Source organism: Pseudonaja textilis, chromosome 11 (assembly GCF_049901715.1).
Source record: "Pseudonaja textilis isolate UNSWEBS1 chromosome 11, rPseTex1.2, whole genome shotgun sequence".
Taxonomy (NCBI): domain Eukaryota; kingdom Metazoa; phylum Chordata; class Lepidosauria; order Squamata; family Elapidae; genus Pseudonaja; species Pseudonaja textilis.
Genome location: NC_142000.1, coordinates 12,192,324 through 12,213,195, shown reverse-complemented (window position 1 = coordinate 12,213,195; position 20,872 = coordinate 12,192,324). Strand labels below are relative to the sequence as shown.

Below are 20,872 nucleotides of genomic sequence, written 5' to 3'. Positions count from 1 at the left end.
TATTAGTATTTTGCAAAAAATATTGGCCCCTTACAAAGGCCTTATGGGTAGGAAAGGACTATTCAGCTTTTTCCATGTACTTCAATTTTTTTTTTTTAAAAAAAGATACCAGATAGTACTTACTAATAATGGACTGTTCTTACAACGTTACATCAGTACAAATTTAGAATTCCTGCATCTTTCATTAGGGCGGAGGTGGTTGGTTTTTCAGCTTATGTAGAAAAGATTTATGGGGAAGTCTCCAAATTTAGATATGCAGCTACGTCTCTTAGCATTTAATGTGTACAAAGCTAATCTTGGTATTGTCCCCTCGCCCATTTTTTGCCATCCAGTTGGAGAGACAGGGAAGAAAAATGGCAAAAACGACCAAGAGCTGTGCTATAATTCAGGCTTGCTTGAGTTGGTGTTTGAATGAACCTAGGTGCCAAGTAAAGAGAGAGAACAAATATAGAGCTGTATGGAGCAAAAGCTTCAAACTTACCTGTCTCAGTTGGACCCTATTCTGGTTTTAGGTGTGACGTTTGTCCTTTGCAAAAGGTCTGCATATGCAGAGCAGCACCACGGCAGCAACAGCTGTGTATTAAAATGTCACGTGGGAGATATTTGGCAGAAAAGTGTGAGGAAATCCCTGTATTAAGAAAGCCAACATGTGTATCAACCTGTATTAGATAGATAGATAGCTAGATAGACAGACAGACAGACAGACCTCTTTATTGGCCAAGTGTGATTGGACACACAAGGAATTTGTCTTGGTGCAAATGCTCTCGGTATACATAAAAGATACATTTGTCAAGAGTCAAGAATCATAAGGTACAACACTTAATAGAGGGTACAATAAGCAATCCAATCATACTAGGAATCAGTCAATATAAATCATAAGAATACAAGTGACAAAGTTACAGTCATATAAGTGGGAGGGGATGGATGATCAGGAGTGATGAGAAGATTAACAGTAATAGTAGTGCAGACTTTGTAAATAGTTGGACAGTGTTGAGGGAATTATTTGTTTAGCAGTTATGGCGTTTGGGGAAAAAAACTGTCTTTGTGTCTAGTTGTTCTGGTGTGCAGTGCTCTATAGCGTCGTTTTGAGGGTAGGAGTTGAAACAGTTTATGTCCGGGATGTGAGGGGTCTGTAGATATTTTCACAGCCCTCTTTTTGACCCGTGCAGTATACAGGTCCTCGACTGAAGACAGGTTGGTAGTAATTGTTTTTTCTGCAGTCAAATTATCCTCTGAAGTCTGTGTATTAAGAAAGCCATTTAAATAGAACCCTGAAAGCAAACACTTTATGGAATATGAGGTCCTTGTGGCTCTCTGAATTGAAGAGGGTTGTCTTACTAGGGCAAGCCACTAGTATATAAAACCAAGAGCAAACCCCACTCCCTTTTAGCACTGATGATATTACCTAGTTTGGTAATGAGGCATCTTCAAGAAAACTATCAAGCTTATATAGAGCATCAAGGACCCCGCCTGAATTACAAATATTCCCTTTTTATCAGAAGTGGAGTAACAGGGAAGTAGTCAGAAATGAAAAGAAACCAGCCGGCCATCCATTGTTCAAAACCTTTCCACAACCCTGTTTTTGTGACTTCTGGAAATCCTCTCTCGCCACACATGCCAAAAATTGGAAAGGGGTGGGGGTCAAAGTTGACTGTCACTCTGAAACAAGACACACCTCTTTAAAATATAAAATTATTCAAAATATAACAAGCCTGGACACCCTGCACAGAATGGTCCAGATAGTTTTGCATCTGATCTGACATCTACTGGCCCAAAGAAAACTCCCATCCCTTGTTTGCCAGCTTCTTGCTCTCCCCACTCTACAGAGGACCAGAAAAAGGAGGAAATGAGAATTTGGACTCAACAGGAAGCCACAGGAGAGATAGCATCTTGCTGCAGTCAAGAACAGAGAATATTGGAAGTTTAAAAAGAAGGACGTTTTTTTCAATTAACAGAAAACAGATAATCAGAGCTGGAAGGGACCTTGTAGGTCATCTAGTCCAAAATGAACCTGATTTTAGATCTGCCAAGCCCAGTTTTGTGTATTCACTAAAATACCCTCCTTCCCCCTCCCCCAAATGCGTGTCATAATATTTGTATGTGTGCATTTCAAGGGCTGCTTCCAGTTTATTGCGATGGCTTATCTGGGGTTTGTCTTGAACAGCTTCCAAGCTAGTCTACAAAGGAAGTCTCCGTTCACTTGTTTTCGAACGTTTTTTGCATTAGATTCCTTCCAGCATTCTGGATTTCTTCCAGTTGTTCTGTTCAGAGGAGATTTCTTACTGTTTGCCAGCCAAGCCAGTTTGCAAAAGGCCGAAGGGTGGGGATTTTGGTATAAAACGCTGTACTCCTCAGCTGCTGAAGTCAGATCTTGGATTGCTAAGTGAAAAAGGGCAGGACTGAAGGCGAAATAAATCTTCCTTTTTTGAGGTATCCGCTGATGAAGGTATCCAAGGCAGAAATGACCTATCAATTCGGATTATGTTGTAAGAACAGCAGTGGAAACTTTTCTCTAATTTAATGTAAGTACAGTTTGTAATAATGTTGGGGATGTTGCTGAGAGAGAAAATCCAACCAATTACATTACCTAGAGGAAATGGCTCTTTTATAAACATTGAAAATCTGGCATGCTTGTCAAAATGTTCTGCTTCTGGCTTCTATAACTTGCCTTTCGAAGGGATATACTGTTAGAAACCTTTATTGTTGTATTTTGGTGGATATGAATCATACTTCTATTTTTACCAAACCAGGAAGCAATTACTGGTACATGGAAGGGTTAGCAAGCCAACTAACTAAAAGGAGAACTCTCCAATTTTGGATGGAAGGAGGCTGATTCCTGGGACCCAAAGGCTGCGTTAGGTTTAGAGATAAATAACTACTGCATTAAAAACAACAACAACCAGTCTTCTAAAACTGAAGTCAAAGGACTTTGACAGACTGTTTGTCTGAATTAGCAAGTCAAATGGGAGAGCCCCAAAGGAGAAACAGGACTTCCAATAGCAAAGCTGTCACTTTGAATGAGAAGTGAAAGCAGGGCTGAACCTCTGCACCAAAAACCAGAAGCCACAGCCACTGGGATTCTCAGATGGCCGTTCTAGAGACTCTATAGAGCAGCTTTTCAACTTTGGCAACTTGAAGATGTGCGGACATCTGCTGGCAAAATTTTGCATGCCATTTGGGGAATTCTGGGAGTTGACGTCTGCACAAACCCATCATGGCTGATCTTCCCGATTTAATTGCATTTAATTTTTTCCACATTTTAAAATGTCTAGGGTTTGGGGATGCCTAGCTGCTCTTGATCCCAGTTGGGAGTGGCTGCTTTTAGCTATATAAAAATGAAACACCACTCACGCGTCATCACAAAATCACCAGAACCGTAAAGCCTACAACTTTGAAATTTGGCACATATGTTCCTCTTGCCTTCTAGGTGCTCACTAAGAGAGGATTTTTCAAAATGACCATCAGAGCACTTATTATTTCGTGTATTATTATTATTAACACGCCCTGATGCTAAGGAGATTTACTCCCCCTTCCCACCTGAAAAGAAATCTGTTCCAAATGCAAAACACGAGCAGAGGAGTTTCAGAGCACCAAGCAGCTTTAGTACAGAACAGTTGAGCTAAACCATGCCCAGACTCCTTGCTGTCTCCATGCTCACAGAGCAAATACTGCTTCAGTTTCCAAACAGTTCTCAACTCTCTCACACTGACAGGCCACTAGCCAGATGAATACGGATGGATGCTGGTAGGCAGAGGCAGTTTTTTTTTCTCATTTTCCTCCCCCAAAACTAATCGTGATCACATTGTTTCGTAGCGAAGCATGGGTATCAAGCTAGTTTTAATATATATATTCTCAGTCCCAAAGGACGGTTACTCACATCGTATTCATATATAGAGGAATCTAGGGGCTTACAAGCCAGAACAATTGATGTCTCACTTCCTTGCTCCCATCTTCGCTTGCTTTTCTCAGCTGACTTTCTCGTTGTGCGAGGATGGTTTCTTGCATTCTTACTTGCTTTTAAATGCTTTTAACAGTTTAAAAAGGGGCCAGTCATGGAGAAAATCTAACTTTGCGGTTGCTAGCAGTCGGAAATGTTCTTGATGGCACCAATCGATCCATTAAAAAAACCCAGTCACTGAGAGTCAGGCAGTATATAAATTATTGTCCATAGTTATTATAATAAAGAGTTGTCTAGGCTCTAAAAGGACCTGCCTGGTAATTTCACGTTTATATATTATAAATTTAAGCTAGAATCAACCGACCCCTTCATAGTACTATAGCACGGTGCTTTACAGCCCTCTCTAAGCGGTTTACAAAGCATGCATACTTCCAACAATCTGATTAACAGATTAGTTATTATTAATGTTTAATTATTAATAATTTAATTTTTAATTAAAATATTAATCATTGGCTGCATTTTATCTAACATATAACATGCAGCTAATGAGGATCTGGGTCCTCATTAGCGCCATAAGAAGAGTAGAGAGGATTATGCCCTGTAATTAAATCTAGATTAAATTAGGATTAAATTGGGATTGAAACCTGCAGTTCGGCCCGTGGAGCGAAGCGGCCCAAGCGCTTCCCGCTGAATCCAAGAAGGCGGAGTCCCGAGGGGCGTGGCATGGCGGGACGGGGCGTGGCCGGGCGGAGTGGGGGGCGGAGCTGGCTCGCTCGCTGTCCCGGCGGTCGCCATGGAGACGGGCCCCGCGGCCTGACCCGCAACGAGGAGCCTTCGGTCCGCAGGGCCCAGCCTGAGGTAGCGGGGCCCTCCCGGCATGAGGCGGGTGCATGGCCGCCCCGAACCACCGCTGAGCTGGAGCGGGGGAGGTGAGACGAAGCCGGGCCGACCCTCGGCCGCTTTAGGGGGTCGAGGAAGCCGTAGGAAGCGGGGGAGACCCTTCCTTCTCCCTGCGGATCTTCCCTCCCCCCAAAAAGCTCTCCTCGCCCATCGTCCGCAGCACTCGCTGGCTGCGGACGATGGGACGGGCACCCCCGGCTTCCTCGGAAGAAGGACGCTTCCCACCCCTCGCTCCCGTCTGAAGGAGAACCGGGCGGTTCCCGGTGGTGGGAAGGAGCAAAGGCCGGGATGGGGAAGGGGCTTTTCGGGGGGAGGAGAGAGAGAGGCCGATCCCGGCCGTGGCGGGGGGGCTTAATGGGGGCCCAAGGAGGGGCTTAAAACCTTCAAGATGTGTAATAAATCCCTTTTTTTGACACCCAAATGGCCTCCCTCTTAACAGCCGCCCCTTCTTCACTCCTGGCAACTTTTAAGATTGGGGGGGGCGGGGGGGGGGCTTCAACCAGTCCACCGAAATCTATTCAGTGCCTGATGGGAGTTGTAATCCAGCACAAGGTCGCCCTCCACTTAGGGCCGCAATCGAGCCCCAGATTTCCCTTCGCTAAGCAAGGTAACTTTGGGGTGAGTTTTGCCTCGTGGCCCAAAACTTTCTCGCCACTGTTGTTAAGTGAGTAACTGCAGAGGTTAGGCGAATCATGCCGTCGTTAAGTGAATCCCCCCTGCCTTCCCCCCCCCCAAAATGGCTTGGCTTGTTGGAAGCTGGCTGGGAAGGTTAGACCTGGTGATCGCATGATGTCGGGACAAGGCAAACCGTCATAAATAGAAGCCAGTTGGCAAGCCCTTGAATTTTGATCGTGTGGCTGCAAGGATATTGCAGCGGTTGTTAAGCGTGGAAAAAGTGGTTGCAAGTCACGTTTTACAGTGCCTTGGTAACTTCAAGCGGTCACTAAACGAATGGTTGTAGGTTGAAGATTACCTGCAAATGGGAAAGAGGCCATAATAGCAATAGCACTATATATAGGCTTATATACCGCTTTATAGTGCTTTCCAGCCCTTTCAAAGCAGTGTACAGAGTCAGCCTCTTGCCCCCCCACCCCAACAATCTGGGTCCTCATTTTACCCACTTCGGAAGGATGGAATCGGGCTGAGTCAACCTTGAGCCGGGTGGGATTCGATCTGCCAAATTGCAGTAAAAGTATTTGCACTCTAATAATAATGGGTCTGCCTGGATGAAAAACCTTGAGCCGGGTGGGATTCGATCTGCCAAATTGCAGTAGGAGTAGCTTGCAGTACTGCACTCCTATAATGGGTCTGCCTGGATGGAAAAAAATCACTGGTATTAATGGAACTCCCTTACTGGTCTCCATGTGGCTTTGCACTTAATCCAATATTTGGCTTGTGGATTCGTAAGGAGTCCTTGGTTAACAACCACTTGTTCAGGGGCTTCTTGGACTTAATGACAGCACTGGGTAAGTGGGACTTACAACCAAGCCTACAATACATGCTCAAATGCATTTGCTTTTCCCCTCCGAATAGGGAAAAACTTTTATGACATCTAGGCAGCTATTTATCAGGGAGGAGCTTCCACTTTTTCTTGGCCTGGCATAGAAATTATTGTTCTGGAACCTACTTAACTGGAAATGCGGGAAAGTAGATCAATTCATGGATATTATTACAGTCCCTCCATTGTATGGACGGTTCTTTATTGACGAGGAAGGTGTTGCTTAGCCACCAGATCTCTGTAACAAGGGAACAACAAAGGAAGCTAACCAAAACCAGTATCTTTGCACGAAACTGCCATGGATCACGGAGAACTGAAATATGTGTGCGTGCAGTGCATGTCCTTCAAATTCTTCCTTGTCATTTAGCCAGCATCTGTATAGTTCTACGGGAAGTTTGATGTTGGTTTCCTCCAGAGCAGGGGTATCGAACAGGGTTGTGTTTGGCCTTGGGGGGGGGGAGGATCTGGGCAGGGGGCATGGCCAGATATGACGTCCCTTGTGTTGGGGGCTTCTGTGGTGGCTCAAGCGCTCTGCCAGTGAAAATGGGCTCCCGAGCTCCGTTTTCAGCTGTGACTGCCTCCTGCAACTCTCTGCCAGTGAAAATGGAGCTCGGGAGGGCCGCGGTCCTTCACTGTTTCCAGGGTGGCCCCGCAGGCCAGATCTAAACATCTCACAGGCTGGATCTGGCCCCCGGGCCTTGAGTTTGACAACTGTGCTCTAGAGGAATCTACTCTGTGCCAATCTGGCCACTGAAGTTATCGGACAAACATGCCCTTTTCAGGTTTTGTAGCCCAGTTTGTAGAATGATACAGTCCCCACAAATTAAGAATAGGTGGGATTCTTATAATGATGGCAATTTGCAGGCAACCAGTCAGTCACACAAACTGTTCCTCGGTGGGTAAGGGTTATGTAGGACAAAGAGTCCTGTGATTGGTATGAGATTGTTTTCTATTCTATTGGATTGTTTTGGAAGCAAATAACGTTTTTATGGTCTGGAGTGGAATTTAAGCTTTAGGCCAAGCAAATAAGAGACACACTTTTTCATATTCTCAAAAACAGTTCCATCGTTCTGATTTTGCTTATCTTTATTTTTTTTTTTGCTTGCAGAGAAAGAGACTCTGGACCTTATGAGAACGCTTTAAGAACTACATGATTGGATTAAGGGAGGCCTGAACTGTAAGATTGAGGCAATTATCTTCAGGCTGGGGTAAGGGGAGCCCGTATGATTTGTGGCACTTTTCCAGTCTTACAAGTTTCGGTTAATCTAGATTTAAATTGTGATATGATGTGTGATGTTTCCCTGTGCTTTGTTTCCCTGTGGTTTCTGTTCATATGCAGTGTATATCACATACAGTATAGTGGCGTATTGAATCTCCTGTTTTTCATTCAGGAGTTTCTTAATGAAAACACACTGGATCTATTCAGATGAAAGCCATTTGTGTCTGGTGTACTTTGTCCTGCAAAGAGTCTAATGCTGATTCTCTTTATGGTTATTTATTAAAGTTTGAACGTTAAAAATGAGCTTCATTTCAAAATTACTTTTGCCTCATGGGATAGCCTGTTGTAATGAAACAATTCCCCTGCCTCCTTCAGTACACATGCATACAATATGTAAAGTTGAGCTACTGGAGAATGTGGGAAATGCCCTTTGATGTATGTACAGAGCAACAACTTCTGTATACTTAATTTTACTTCCAAAGGGTAACCTAGCAGCTGATAGTTCTTAGCAATTTAGTTCTGGCCTGTCAGCCTCCAAGGACAGGCTCTGACATTTTTATTTTTGCTGAACTGGGTTGCCTTTTCTAAAAAGCAAAACTATTTGGTCTCTGGTGTTGCGCTGCCCTCTCTGTGATCTTCTGAGAAGCTTTCCTGCACACAGTGTTCCACCTGCAAAAAGGTTTGCATTTTAAATATGCTTTCCACAGCTTTTTCATTGAAAATATGTGTTTTACCCATATATATATATATATATATATATATATATATATATATATATATATATATATATATATATATATATATATATATATATATATATATATGTAGATCTTTGGTTGTTCGGGTTTTCTCCCGCGTAAGATTCAAGTATCTAGGCAACGTTTCGATGAAGTCTCATTCATCATCTTCAGGCTTCTGTCTCCAGCTCTGTGTTTCTCAGAGTAATGGAGATTGCAGCTGCTTCCTCCTTTTAACTGCCAGTGGGGTGGAACTTGATTGGGTGGGGGCTTGGCTGTGTTCTGATTGGGTGGGGGTGTTCTCATTGGTAGGGGTTTGGCTGTGTTCTGATTGGTTGGGGGTTAGCCGTGTTCTGATTGGTTGGAGGCGTGTTCTGTTCAGGAGGGGCTTGGTTGTGCTCAGGTTAGTTTTAGTTGCTGGGGGATTTGAGCTGGAGAGTTGTGATCTTGCTGTTTGGCTTCTAGTTCGTGGTCCTGCTGCATCTTCATAGTGGGTGTCAGTTTGCTTCATGTATGGCTCAGAGGGGTTTGAAGTGGGTAGTGATGCAGCTGCAGTGCAGCTTCTGGTCCATGGTCGTTTCTCATTTTCTGAATGGGTGGGAGTCTGTTTTCTACATGGAAGTGTGGTGGTGGCATCTTGTGATTACCCACCTAATCCAAAAGAAGCCCCTACCAAAATCCAAGACAGAGAACAAGAAAACGGAAAAGCCCTCCTCCCATATATAAAAGGCACTACAGACAAAATTAGCAAGATCCTCCAAAAACACAACATCAAAACAGCATTCTGCACAAACAAAAAAATATCCACCATCCTAAGAAACCCCAAAGACAAAATCGAATTAGAAAACCAAGGAGTATACGAAATCCCCTGCACTGCCTGCCCTAACACATACATTGGACAAACTAACAGAAGAATAAGTGCACGCATTGAAGAACATAAGAACTCAATCAAAAAAGAAGAAACGACCTCTTCCCTGGTCCAACACCTCAAAGCCACAGGACATGAAATTGATTTTAAAAATACCAGAACTATCGCCAAAACCGAACACTTCAACAGCAGAATAATCAGAGAAGCCATAGAGATAGAAAACGCCCACACAGCATGAACAAACGAGATGACACCTCCCGCCTTCCAGCCATTTGGAAACCCGCCCTCATGAACAGACGAGTACCTAACATGAAGAAGGACACTGGACCCACACCCATGAGAGCCACACAAGATGCCACCACCACACTTCCATGTAGAAAACAGACTCCCACCCATTCAGAAAATGAGAAACGACCATGGACCAGAAGCTGCACTGCAGCTGCATCACTACCCACTTCAAACCCTCTGAGCCATACATGAAGCAAACTGACACCCACTATGAAGATGCAGCAGGACCACGAACTAGAAGCCAAACAGCAAGATCACAACTCTCCAGCTCAAATCCCCAGCAACTAAAACTAACCTGAGCACAACCAAGCCCCCTCCTGAACAGAACACGCCTCCAACCAATCAGAACACGGCTAACCCCCAACCAATCAGAACACAGCCAAACCCCCTACCAATGAGAACACCCCCACCCAATCAGAACACAGCCAAGCCCCCACCCAATCAAGTTCCACCCCACTGGCAGTTAAAGGAGGAAGCAGCTGCAATCTCCATTACTCTGAGAAACACAGAGCTGGAGACAGAAGCCTGAAGATGATGAATGAGACTTCATCGAAACGTTGCCTAGATACTTCGAATCTTACGCGGGAGAAAACCGAACAACCAAAGATCTACATATAAATACCATGAGAACCTCAGAAAACATATATATATATATATATATATATATATATTCTGAGGTTCTCGCGGGTATTTGTATGTGGATCTTGGTTGTTCGGGTTTTCTCCAGCGTAAAATTCAAGTATCTCGGCAACGTTTCGATGAAGTCTCATTCATCATCTTCAGGCTTCTGTCTTCGGCTCTTGCTTCTCAGAGTGATGTGAGATTGCAGCTGCTTCTTCTGCTATATATGCAGATATATATATATATATATATATATATATATATATATATATATATATATATATATATATATATATATATATATATATGCATGCATGCATGCATGCAGGTAGGTCTTAGCATGTTGGATCTTTTCCCTTGTAAGATTGAGAGCATCTTGGCCAAGACGCTCTCAATCTTACACGGGAAAAGATCCGTTGCCTTGATACTTCCAATCTTACGCGGGAGAAAACCCGAATAACCAAAGATCCATATATATATATTTATATATGTGTGTGTGTGTGTGTGTGTGTATAAAGTTTTTATATGTATGATATTCAGCTTTGTTCGGGTGTTTTCCCACGTCACAAGGTCCCACTCGCCATCCTCAGGCTGATGTTTTCGGCTTCGTGCCAGTGTTAGCATGAAGCCAAAAGCACCAGCTTGAGGATGGCGAGTGGGACCTCGCCAAAACGTCACCAAGATACTCTTAATCTTACACAGGAAAAGACCCGAACACACCTAGACCTACATGTATGTATGTATGTATGTATATACACACACACACATACACACACACACACATATAAATAAATAATTATTCTCCTTCTTATCTCCTGCAGATGAATATCTGCAGTAAGCCACCTAACAAGACAGCCCCAGAGAAGACTTCCGAAACAACTTTTGAAGTTCACTCCCAGCATGCCAGGAGAAATGGCTGGAGTTGGCCCCCCCACCCCTTCCAATTCGTTGCCTGGTTACTTTTCTTCTTCTTTGCGTTGGTTGGTTTTGGCATCCTTGTGCCTCTCCTGCCCATTCACTGGGTACCTGCTGGGTATATTGTATCCTTTATGTCTTGCAAGTACGGCTATTCCGAATCCATGACAGCACAAATGGTGAAAAACTGTTCCTTAAAAGTTGCCTAAAACTTTCATTTGGAAATGGTGAAAAACTTTCATTCATAAAAATCGCCGGTGCTTCTGTCCCCTCCTGTCTGCTTCCCCCCCCATTTTGGGCAGCTACTGTTTTTAAGCGATATTTTCCCTTTTCATAATGAATACTGGTGGCCCTTGACTTACAACAGTCCGGTTAGTGACCGTTCAAAGTTACAATGGCACCGGAAAAAGTGAACTTTAGGATCACTGTTCGCTCTTACAGCTGTTGCAGCATCCCCATGGTCACGTGATCAAAATTCAGATGCTTGGCAACTGACTCATATTTATGACAGTTGTAGTGTTCTGGGGTCATGGGATCAAATTTTACGACCTTCTAAACAAGCAAGGTCTAGGGGAATCCAGCCCTCATTACTGACTGAACAACTGCAGTGATTCCTTTAACAACTGTGGCAAGAAAGGCCATAAAAGGGGGCAAGACTCACTTAACAACTGTTGCATTTAGCAACAGAAATGTTGGGCTCCATGGCAGTCGTAAGTCGAGGACTACCCGTAGACACAAGGCTGCTTTTGTTAACAATTCCTTTTGCTATCAGATTGCTATTTAATGACTTTTTGCCTCTCCTGTGCTTTTTCTGGGCTTCTGTGAAGAAGCAGTGATTTGTATCTTTCAAGCTTAGCTGGCACCAGTTTCTCTTTTTTTTTAACTAAAAGGATTTTTATCCTTGGTGGCATTTTTTCCCATGGCACTTTAAAACGTGAACGCCAATAAATCTGAGAGAGAGAAGCCTTAACGGTGCACCCTTCAGTGTCCCGGCGTCTTCTTTCTCTGCCATATAGTAGTTCACCTTACCGCAGTTTCCATTGATCCGGCCGATGACAGTGTGCGAAAGAAGAATTACCAGGGGCCGCTGTCTGCGTTCAGTCGCAGCCAGCACGCTCATGTCATTGAAAATCGTCACTGTCACATCTGTGATGTTGATGTGTGAGTATTTGTTTTGCCTTCTCTTTATATGAGTTGCGAGTTCACTGCCCCAATTCCTTTCTTGGGCAACAATCAGTGCTAGAAATCTTAGATAAAACATCCAAGTACTTTACAGCTATTGGTATTGTGCCTTGGTTTACTGCCACTGGACCTTAATAGAACTGGCTGGATTCACGTGTCATGCTGAACCCAATCTGGTTTGTTTGGTTTTGATTAAGCGTGTTATGTAAACACAGATGATGTGTTTTGTAAACTGTGATTTATGGCTTCGTCTGTTGTATGAACCAGTCAATTGTGTTTATTCAATAAGTCATGATTAAACAAATAGTTTAGCATAATAGATGACTCAACCATGACCTTGCGAATTAAATAGCCACTTGGGGTCTTACAGAGTGCATGCAGAAGTGCCTCCGCCCCCCCGCCCCCACATCTTGTATCTTACCTTCATCAATAATCTAGCTACAACCATGACTTTTTAAATTAGATCTTTGTTTCAGCCCTTTCTTACTTGATGCCAGGTAATTGTAAATTGTGTTGGTCACCAGCGATCACTGGTAGTGCATGATGGTTGACAAAATTTTGTAAGACTTGCTGTTTTCACGATAGACTATCATTCCTGCATTGATGTTTTGATTAGAAGATCAAAGAAGTTGGAACAATCTTATTTAGAAGTGCAGGCATGGTGAATGAGAGCCAGCAGTAAATAAAAGGACATCGTTCTCTGAATTCCCATGTATTTTATTGGATTTATTCTACATGTAAGAACAGACTTAATTGGAAACAACATGCATTAATTAGTTCTTTCCTCTTTTATTTTTTTTTGGGGTACACATCTAATTTAGCACTCAATTTAGCACTCAATTTAGCACACAAATTAATCTGGAAAACAACTGCAGAGTATAATTAGCTCCGGGTTTTTTTCTCCCCGTTTTATTCTTAGGAGCTCCAGATCAAAACATTGTGGATCTTGTAACAAATGCGTATGTGGCTTTGATCATCACTGCATGTGGCTCAACAACTGTGTGGGAGAGAGAAATTATTGGTATGGTCTTGTCTATCACACATTAGCCCATTAAGCAAAGCCTGTGAACACCCATTGAACAAACCTAGCACCTTTTTAGCTTTCACAGTCTAAATACCTGTTTTCCATTTTCAAATTGCATGACATTATAGGGATTATACTTAAGATCATAGTTAGCAATATATAAAGTATACACCTAATATTTTGAAGAGCCTTCTACAATCTTAAGAGCGTTGTGTTTGGGACTTTTAATCTAGATGCTTTGATTCCTGGCTGAGATATATGGATGTCTGCTGGTTATTTGGCCAGTAAAAACTATAGTAAGTGTTGAATTCTTTGTGCAGTATTGAGGTAAACTGCACTGGATGTGATAAAAATGTTTACTTTTAGACTTCTCAGATTAGTGTTCCACTCTAGGATATGCTGTCCTGTAGATGTCTCTGGCTTTTATGAGAGCCCTTACTCTCTTCTGAGCTAGATAAGCAAAGATGTGTAGGATAGTCTGGCAAGAGTGTAGCGCTCACTACACACTAGCCAGGATTAGGAATGGCACAGCTTCTTTGCCGGAGATTCTCATTGCTAAATGTGACAGCCATGGCTGAAAATTGATTTCTCTTGTGTTTCATTGTGAAGCTGCTAAAGGTTCCTCTATTTTCTTGACAGGCTGTTTCTGAACAGTGTAATATCTGCCATCCTGGGCCTTCTCCTAATCCTACTTGTTGCTTTCTATGTCTTGGTTCAATTCTTCCTTGATCCCACAAAGTTACGCACCGGCCGTCACTTTGAAGGTACCTTTCTACAACCTCCACGGAGGAACTGTCCCGTTATGGCAATTTCTCCTTTGTCTCCTTTGATCTTCTTGGTCAGAAGCGCTGTGTTGATAAGTATCCAAGTTATTAATCACTGTTAATACACTTGTTTCCTAAGAAAAGATGTCTGAAGTTTGGCCAATCTAGATATTCCCCCGTGGCTTGAGAGCCCGTTAAAGTGATTTGCACAAAATTGGAAAAATGAGAAAATTCCAACAGAGGAGGTGATTGAGAAAATAATGGAATGTGCAGAAATGAGTAGACTTAGCAACCAGAGAGCAAGAAGAAGAAAAGGAGTATTATAAGATTTGGGATTTATTTTATCAATGGCTGCATAGATGAGTAAGAAATTGAAGTATATTGTAATGTTATATTATAATTGATTACTTTTGAGTATTATTAGGAATATTATTTAGCAAGAAATGAGATTTGCTTTTAAAGATAGCCTGAAATTGAAATTAAAACATCAATGATAGTATAATAATGATATAATATGATATGGAATGTTGATTAGAATATAATATGAATGTAAAGTTAAGAGAAAAGGATTATAGATACTGTGCACATGATATGTGTACCAAACCAATACATTGTACAATTGAAAGAAAGTTTTGTTTTGTCTGATATAAAAATAAAAAACTTTATTTAAAAAAGTGATTTGCACAAAGACAGCGTGATGAAGAATCAATCCCTCCTCCCTTTTTTGTCTGTTTCATTTTCTAGACTTGAAGAACCAAACAGATGTCTGGTTTGTGTTCCTTCCTGTTGCTCCAGTTAAGACAAAAGCACCTGCAATCTTGTCTTTGGCTGGTCTGCTGATAATTCTGGGGTTACTGACTCTGTTCCTGTTGGGCCACCTATTAGTCTTCCATATTTATCTGAGTAGGTACCTTTTGTTTTTTCCTGATTTTGCTTCTCACTTCAATTAAACCGAGCACCTTCCCCCTTCGTAAGTACATCTGTACACTTTCACATTCTTTGCATGAGCGTAGCTGGAAGCATTTTGTCTTGCGTGAAATTTCTGAATAAGATTGTGTAAGGTGAAACCCTACCTAAGGAACGGTGGACTGGAGACAGTAGTTTGGCTAGACTATTGTATCCAGCCGGCTTGCTTCAGTTACGTATCTGCAGAAGTTATTTCTCTGAACTGGAGGATTTGTATGCAGGGGTTACTTAAACACTTCTGATTTAACAGGGACTGTAGTATCACCTCGTTCATTAATTATCAGTAAATCGCTAATTTAAATAAAGTCTTTTTATTCCCTTCCGAGGCATCCTTTTCAACTCATAACCTAACAGAATTGGAAGGGACTTGGAAATCGTCTTATCCAATCCCCTGCTCAAAGAGGAAAGACTACACCATTTCAGACAAATGATTGTTCAAACCCTTCTGAAAAACCTCCAGTATTCCAGAGCAAGCCGTTCCCCTGATTAATTGTTCTGACAGGAAATTTCTTCTTAGTTCTAGGTTGTTTCTCTTCTTGATTAGTGTCTCTCCCATCATAGCATCTCAACTCATATCTTGGTCTCTGGACTTCAGAGTGAATGAATCTTCTATCCTTCTCTTTAGTGTGGCACCGAATGACCACCTATGAATATATTGTCCAGCAGCGTCCCCCACAAGAGGTGAAGGATCCTGAGAAGCAGCCAGAATTCTACTCTCCCCCAAGAAGGCCCAGTCAGGCAAGGCTGCAGCTCTTGTTTAAATAAAAACGTTTTTTTTTTAACGTATCCAGCATGCAATGTGTTCATAATATTTCCTTCTAACATTGCTTTAATTTTGTTATCTGTAAAGTCAGAGGTTTATGCATTTTCCCATGGTAGGAGACAGAGGGAGGCTTATGGACTTCATGCTTTTATTATGAGAGCTACTACAAGAGGATAATCATCATTTTTTGTATTATAGTAATACTATTATACAACCATAGTATCCATAGAGATAATTCTTTTGAATTTTGTTGATCTGGCCTGATTAAATCTCAGTACAGCACAACGTCCTTCTTGGAATTCAAATCGGGTTTATGGCCTAGAATGTAATCCAATTATTTGGACATGGCGAGCTCTTCATCACCCAGTGAGGGTCCATAGCAATGCTGTCTCATTCTCTTTGTTAGGTGAACAGTTGGATCAACTGTGGCCAAACTGAACTGAATGCAAAATACTTGACACCTAAGCAAAGCTAAAACATGAGTGGCTAAACTGAATGATTTGTGACAGGAGAATGTATTAATTGAAATGCTTGATATTGTTCCTCCTTCTTCAAACATTCCATTTTTATCAAGGGAAATAGAAACGGTAAACAGTGCAGTACTCTGTTTCCAGAAGCACAAGAGATAGCACGCATGGACTTTGCTACGCCCTGGAGTATCCTTGCAGCAGCCTAATAAAGGCTGAGATTTAGTGCCTGGCCCAGGGTCTCCTCGTGATCAGCGCCACCAACTGTGTATTTAAAATGTGTTTCCCACAGTCCAAGGCCAACATAATAAACCCCGTATCTTCCTAGCTCCTTAAGGAATAGATGCACATATGAGGGAGAGGGTGTCATGTATTTTTTTCAACCATCTGACCAGGCCTGCACAGGCAATGCTCCTCGTTTTGTCTGCACAAAGGCTGCAGCTGGCCATTACTAAAATAGCTTGTTTGTTTTAGGATATGCAATTTTATGCAGGGAGTCTTGGATATACCAATCCTGAGATGCAGGTGGAGAACTCATCAGGATTACCACCTGGCAGAGAGTAAGTAGAATGAAGGCCGATTTCCCTGAATTTGTTAAACTGGGCAAAGTGTCTTGGATTGACAGTAAGTTTGTATTACATGTAATTTTCTTCACTTCTTAGAAATCAGAACAGTTTTCTTAACAGTAAATATAAATGAGAATTTATATCTCTATTTGACTTTTGTTGATAAGAAGAGGAAATAAAACCAAATCAAGCAGCAACAGTAAGAGTAGAATTCAGTGGAAAATATTGCAATTAAAAACAACATTAAATGCCATAGCAAAGCAACATTAAATAACATTGAGTGGCCTAAATCTTTGCAAAAAAAAGGATTTTAATATGGCTCATAATAGAATAATGCTTAGGGCTGAATCAGGAGTGGCCAGCCCATGGTCTCTCTGTGATCCTCCACCACATTTTATTTGGCCCAGATACTTACTCCATTGGCCAATAGATTATCCTCCTCCATTAGCCAGTTTTGAAAAAGCAATATAGTTGGGAAGAAGACAAATTGGAAACCAGTATTTTTTAATGAGGATTATTATTACAGTCATAGCAACAGGAAGTCAGTTAAGTGTTAACCCTACCTAGCTGGGTAATCTTAAGTAAGCAAGACCTATGCAGACTTCACATCTTGGACTGTGTCAAGATAAATACAGAATTAGAATTCTTTATAGATAGATAGATAGAATTCTTTATTGGCCAAGTGTGATTGGACACACAAGGAATTTGTCTTGGTACATACACCTCTGAGGGCTGGCTTTTATCCCTTAAGGGAGGAGCCATCACCTTGCAGCCTTTCTCCCGAGCCACCTGTGCTGCTACACCTGCTCTTTCCTTCGAGCAGCCCTGTGCACATGCGCACTGGGCACAGGCTCCTCGGGAACCTCTTCCTCACTGCTGCCAGCCTCCACAAACTCCAAAGGCAGCACTCCACTCCCTGATGGTCCTGGCCCCATCCTTGTATCATACTTAGCCCCTCATCTGAGTCCTCGCTCTCCGAGACCTCAGCCGTCCGCACCTGCTGCCGGTGAACCACAGCACCTTTTTAGGTAGCTTGACAGTGTTGTGGGAATTAGTTGTTTAGCAGAGTGATGGCATGGGGGAAAAACTGTGGAATTGCGGGAACCGTGATAGGATTTTCCCCACTTTTACAGTCCCTGTGAGTATTTTGAAACACTTTTCCCTAAAAGTCTCTTTTTCTCCCTAAAAGTGGCCATTTATGAACTGAGCTATCAGCTGACTTGCCTCTCTTGGTCTCTCCATCTGTCTGCTCTTCATTCTTTCCCCAGCCCCTTTCCAATGCCTCACATCAGGTTACTGGGAGGAAGCAACCCATTGCTGCTAGGTGGGTCAGGTAAACTAATAACATAAGGCTACCGTTATGGTCCACCCATAGAAGCTTTTCAGCTTGATTGGTATGTGAAGAAGAGCCATATGCCCTCCCTTCTGTTTCAGCCTACCTAAGTTTTGCATCCGCAATGATGGCATAGACAACAAGACCGCACCACCTTCCGAACTTCCTGATCTGCAGTCTGGAGACCAGCGACAGGTAAGAGGGGTGGGGCTGAAGCTTAGCCTGAGGCGGTTACATTACACAGTGATGCGATTGATTGTGTCACCCTAGGACACTTTCTGTTTCATCAGCAATTAACAATCCTTGATGGCATTTCCTATTCCATGCATATTTATTTATTTGTAGAGAAGTTGTTACATGTGTTATGGCTGGCAAAAATATAGAACTCTTTCTTTGTTGCCATTGTAAAAAGTAAAGTTTTGGTGTTTTTTAAAAATGTTACCGTCTTGACCTGTGTAGGAAAAGATATACACCGATTCTTTGCTCCTCTTTAGTCAAAACTATCTAGACATTTTTTTAAAAAGCTTTGATTTCAGTGTGAGGATTTTAACTCCCCTTCGTTCCTGAATTCTGGGAGTTAAGGTCTACACATCTTAAAATTGCCAAGGTTAAAAAAAAACACTGTTAATATTTATAGATCTTTATCTCACCCGTCCTTCCCCAACCCAACCTCAATAATCTAAGCTGGGATATAGTGATTACTCCAAGATTCTTTGTAGTACTAGAACCGAGAAAACACTTGATTTCCTATCCTGTCACATTTTGCTGAACCCAAAGGTGCTTTTTCAAAAGGCAATTGGACTTTCTTCAGTTTTCCTTTAAGACATTTCCCTTCTCATCCAAGGAGCTTCTTCAGTTCTTTCTTGGATGAAAAACAAAACATATTTTTAAAGAAAAAAACAAAGAAAGTCCAGTTGTCTCTTGAAAAAGCACCTTTGGGACAGCCATGACCTGGATGACAGAGAACCTCCACGGACATTTTGCTGAACCCCATCACAATTCAAGGAGTAAAGTCTCGTGGATGAAAATTGTCACTGAATTCTTTCTGCAAAGATCTCTGAGTGGCTAGATGGTATATTTTAAGCTGTCTGCTTCATACTAGATTGTCTTTGTAAGAATCCTATAAAGAAGAGTAGATGAGATAGTGCAACTAAGCTTCGTAGCTGGGTGGAAATTTGGCCCGGGTTGACCGATAACCATAATCAGTGTAGTTGTATTGATTCTAAATTTGCTTTGCTTTCTTGTGTAGCTTCAGAAGAAAAAGAAGAAGAAGAAGCGGAAGAAGTTGCAGAAGGTTTCCTCTTCTGGGTTGGAAGAAAACCCCAAGGTGATTCTCGCCCCGTGGACCTCTCTTCCAGTTTTACAGTCAGGTAAGGTCAGCAGGCCAGAGATACCATCCTGAAGGTCTCAGGGGACCCCCTCCCCCCTCGTGGCCTAACGAGCATCCTGGAGATTTAAATATAAAGCTGCCAAATGACGTGTGAATAGCCTTAGTTGTTTTTTTTTTTTCCAGCCCAACTATTTCTAATAGCTTTGCCTGAGTAGCAGAGCTCATTAACCTTTCCCCGGTTTCTTGCTGCCAATCCAACAATCCCCCATGGCTGTAAAAGGAGGGGAGGGATCATTTCTGCTACCCTCTCTTCCCTTTCTTGTTTTCAGAATCGTCCATCGCTACCGCCCCCTCTTCAACCTCCTCAACTTCCAGCCTTCGCCTCCTTGCACCGGCTGGTCCTCCTAAAGCAGCCGTGCCCACCGCCGTGCTGGGTCCGGTCCAAGCCGCAGGCCCCCCGGCTGATTATCACTCCGAGTCAGCCGAGTCCATGGATGAGATCCCCGTGGCTCAGACCCGTCTGGGGAGCAGTGCCGCAAGTGGAGCTTCCAAGGGCGCTTCTCGGCGCCTTCCTATCCCCACCGCCTACGCGAAGGGCCCAGGGGAGAGGCCCCGGAACGCCGGGCACGGCACCAAAGGCAAGAACTCTCAGCCAGCCAGGTCCCGGCACGCGGAAGAGCTGGAACTGTCTCCTAAGATCCCAGCCGTCTTTGTGAGCAGAAGTAGCGGGGAACCTCCTGTCCCCAATCTCTGGTCTGGCGAGACCCCGTCTGAACCTTCCCACAGAAAATGTTCCAGCAAAAGGCACATCAGCGACCAGAAGTACCACGTTTGGGAGTCAAGCACTAGTTCCACAGCAGCCTAGAGGCCTGGTGACCCGAGAGCCTTATCAGCCGAGAGAGAAGCCATAGTGTGTGTGGCCTGCTCACTCTCCAAATATATTGGTGTTCATGGATTGAATCTCGAGTGATCTGTCTTGCTCCCTGGAGCAGGCTGGTTATTAATGCCTTTTCTTCAGGGGCGGGGGAAACGGGGCAATTCCTTTCCTGTGGCAGCCCGTGAAGATAAATGCTTTGCCTCTGGAGGGCAGACAAGGGATAGACTCAGCCCATCTTCCTAACAGGCTCATCCAGGGTTCGAAGATTTCAGGGCTAAGCTTTGGCCGAGGCTTAGATTTGTAACCTGAGCTCTTTTATGGACCTCAGCAAAGCAAGCCTGCTTCCCTGGAGTTCTTTGGGAGTACCGAATGTAGCTCTCTTCTCTACCCGCTAAGCAGAGGAGCGGGTCGGAAAGAGTGTGCTTTCCTCTGGGAAACGTTTCCTCCGTGGGCTTGGGTCTGAAAGGAAGACACAAAGGGGTGGGGGTTTTTTTGTTCCCATGTAGCCTTTTCCTTTTCTCTGCTGCTTATTCTTGCCTTGCAACGCAGCCTCAGGTTTGGAGTTGTTTTTTTTTTTTTAAAAAAAGGGCTGGTGCGGAACTCCTGTGTAAATTTGGAGAGGTCCAAGCCAGTTTCTTCACTTGGATGACTTCCCC

General features: G+C 43.1%; 1 protein-coding gene across 6 annotated transcripts; it reads left to right on the top strand.

Annotated features, from left to right (window-relative positions):
- The first annotated feature begins 2,194 nt into the window (after positions 1 to 2,194).
- On the top strand, positions 2,195 to 20,294 carry ZDHHC1 (zDHHC palmitoyltransferase 1). Of its 6 annotated transcripts, none has more exons than XM_026719046.2 (12): positions 2,195 to 2,522; positions 7,405 to 7,504; positions 10,851 to 11,069; positions 11,930 to 12,105; positions 13,046 to 13,147; positions 13,790 to 13,914; positions 14,659 to 14,817; positions 15,506 to 15,618; positions 16,585 to 16,670; positions 18,111 to 18,204; positions 19,259 to 19,379; positions 19,669 to 20,294. In XM_026719046.2, exons 3-12 carry the CDS (start codon positions 10,851 to 10,853, stop codon positions 20,202 to 20,204), a joined length of 1,731 nt encoding a protein of 576 aa, XP_026574831.2. In that variant the 5' UTR covers positions 2,195 to 2,522; positions 7,405 to 7,504; the 3' UTR covers positions 20,205 to 20,294. The 6 variants fall into 6 exon arrangements, with proteins under 6 accessions (XP_026574831.2, XP_026574830.2, XP_087796716.1 ...); XM_026719045.2 differs by lacking the exon at positions 2,195 to 2,522 and adding an exon at positions 4,634 to 4,827; XM_087940590.1 differs by lacking the exon at positions 2,195 to 2,522 and adding an exon at positions 4,643 to 4,756.
- Positions 20,295 to 20,872: the final 578 nt, after the last annotated feature.

Coding starts and splice junctions, on each gene's coding strand:
- ZDHHC1 (XM_087940589.1), top strand. CDS start 10,851: ATGAATATCTGCAGTAAGCCACCTAACAAGACAGCCCCAGAGAAGACT. Junction 12,106..13,045: donor CACATCTGTGATGTTGATGT/GTGAGTATTTGT, acceptor TTTTATTCTTAG/GAGCTCCAGATCAAAACATT. Junction 16,671..18,110: donor GGATTACCACCTGGCAGAGA/GTAAGTAGAATG, acceptor CTTCTGTTTCAG/CCTACCTAAGTTTTGCATCC.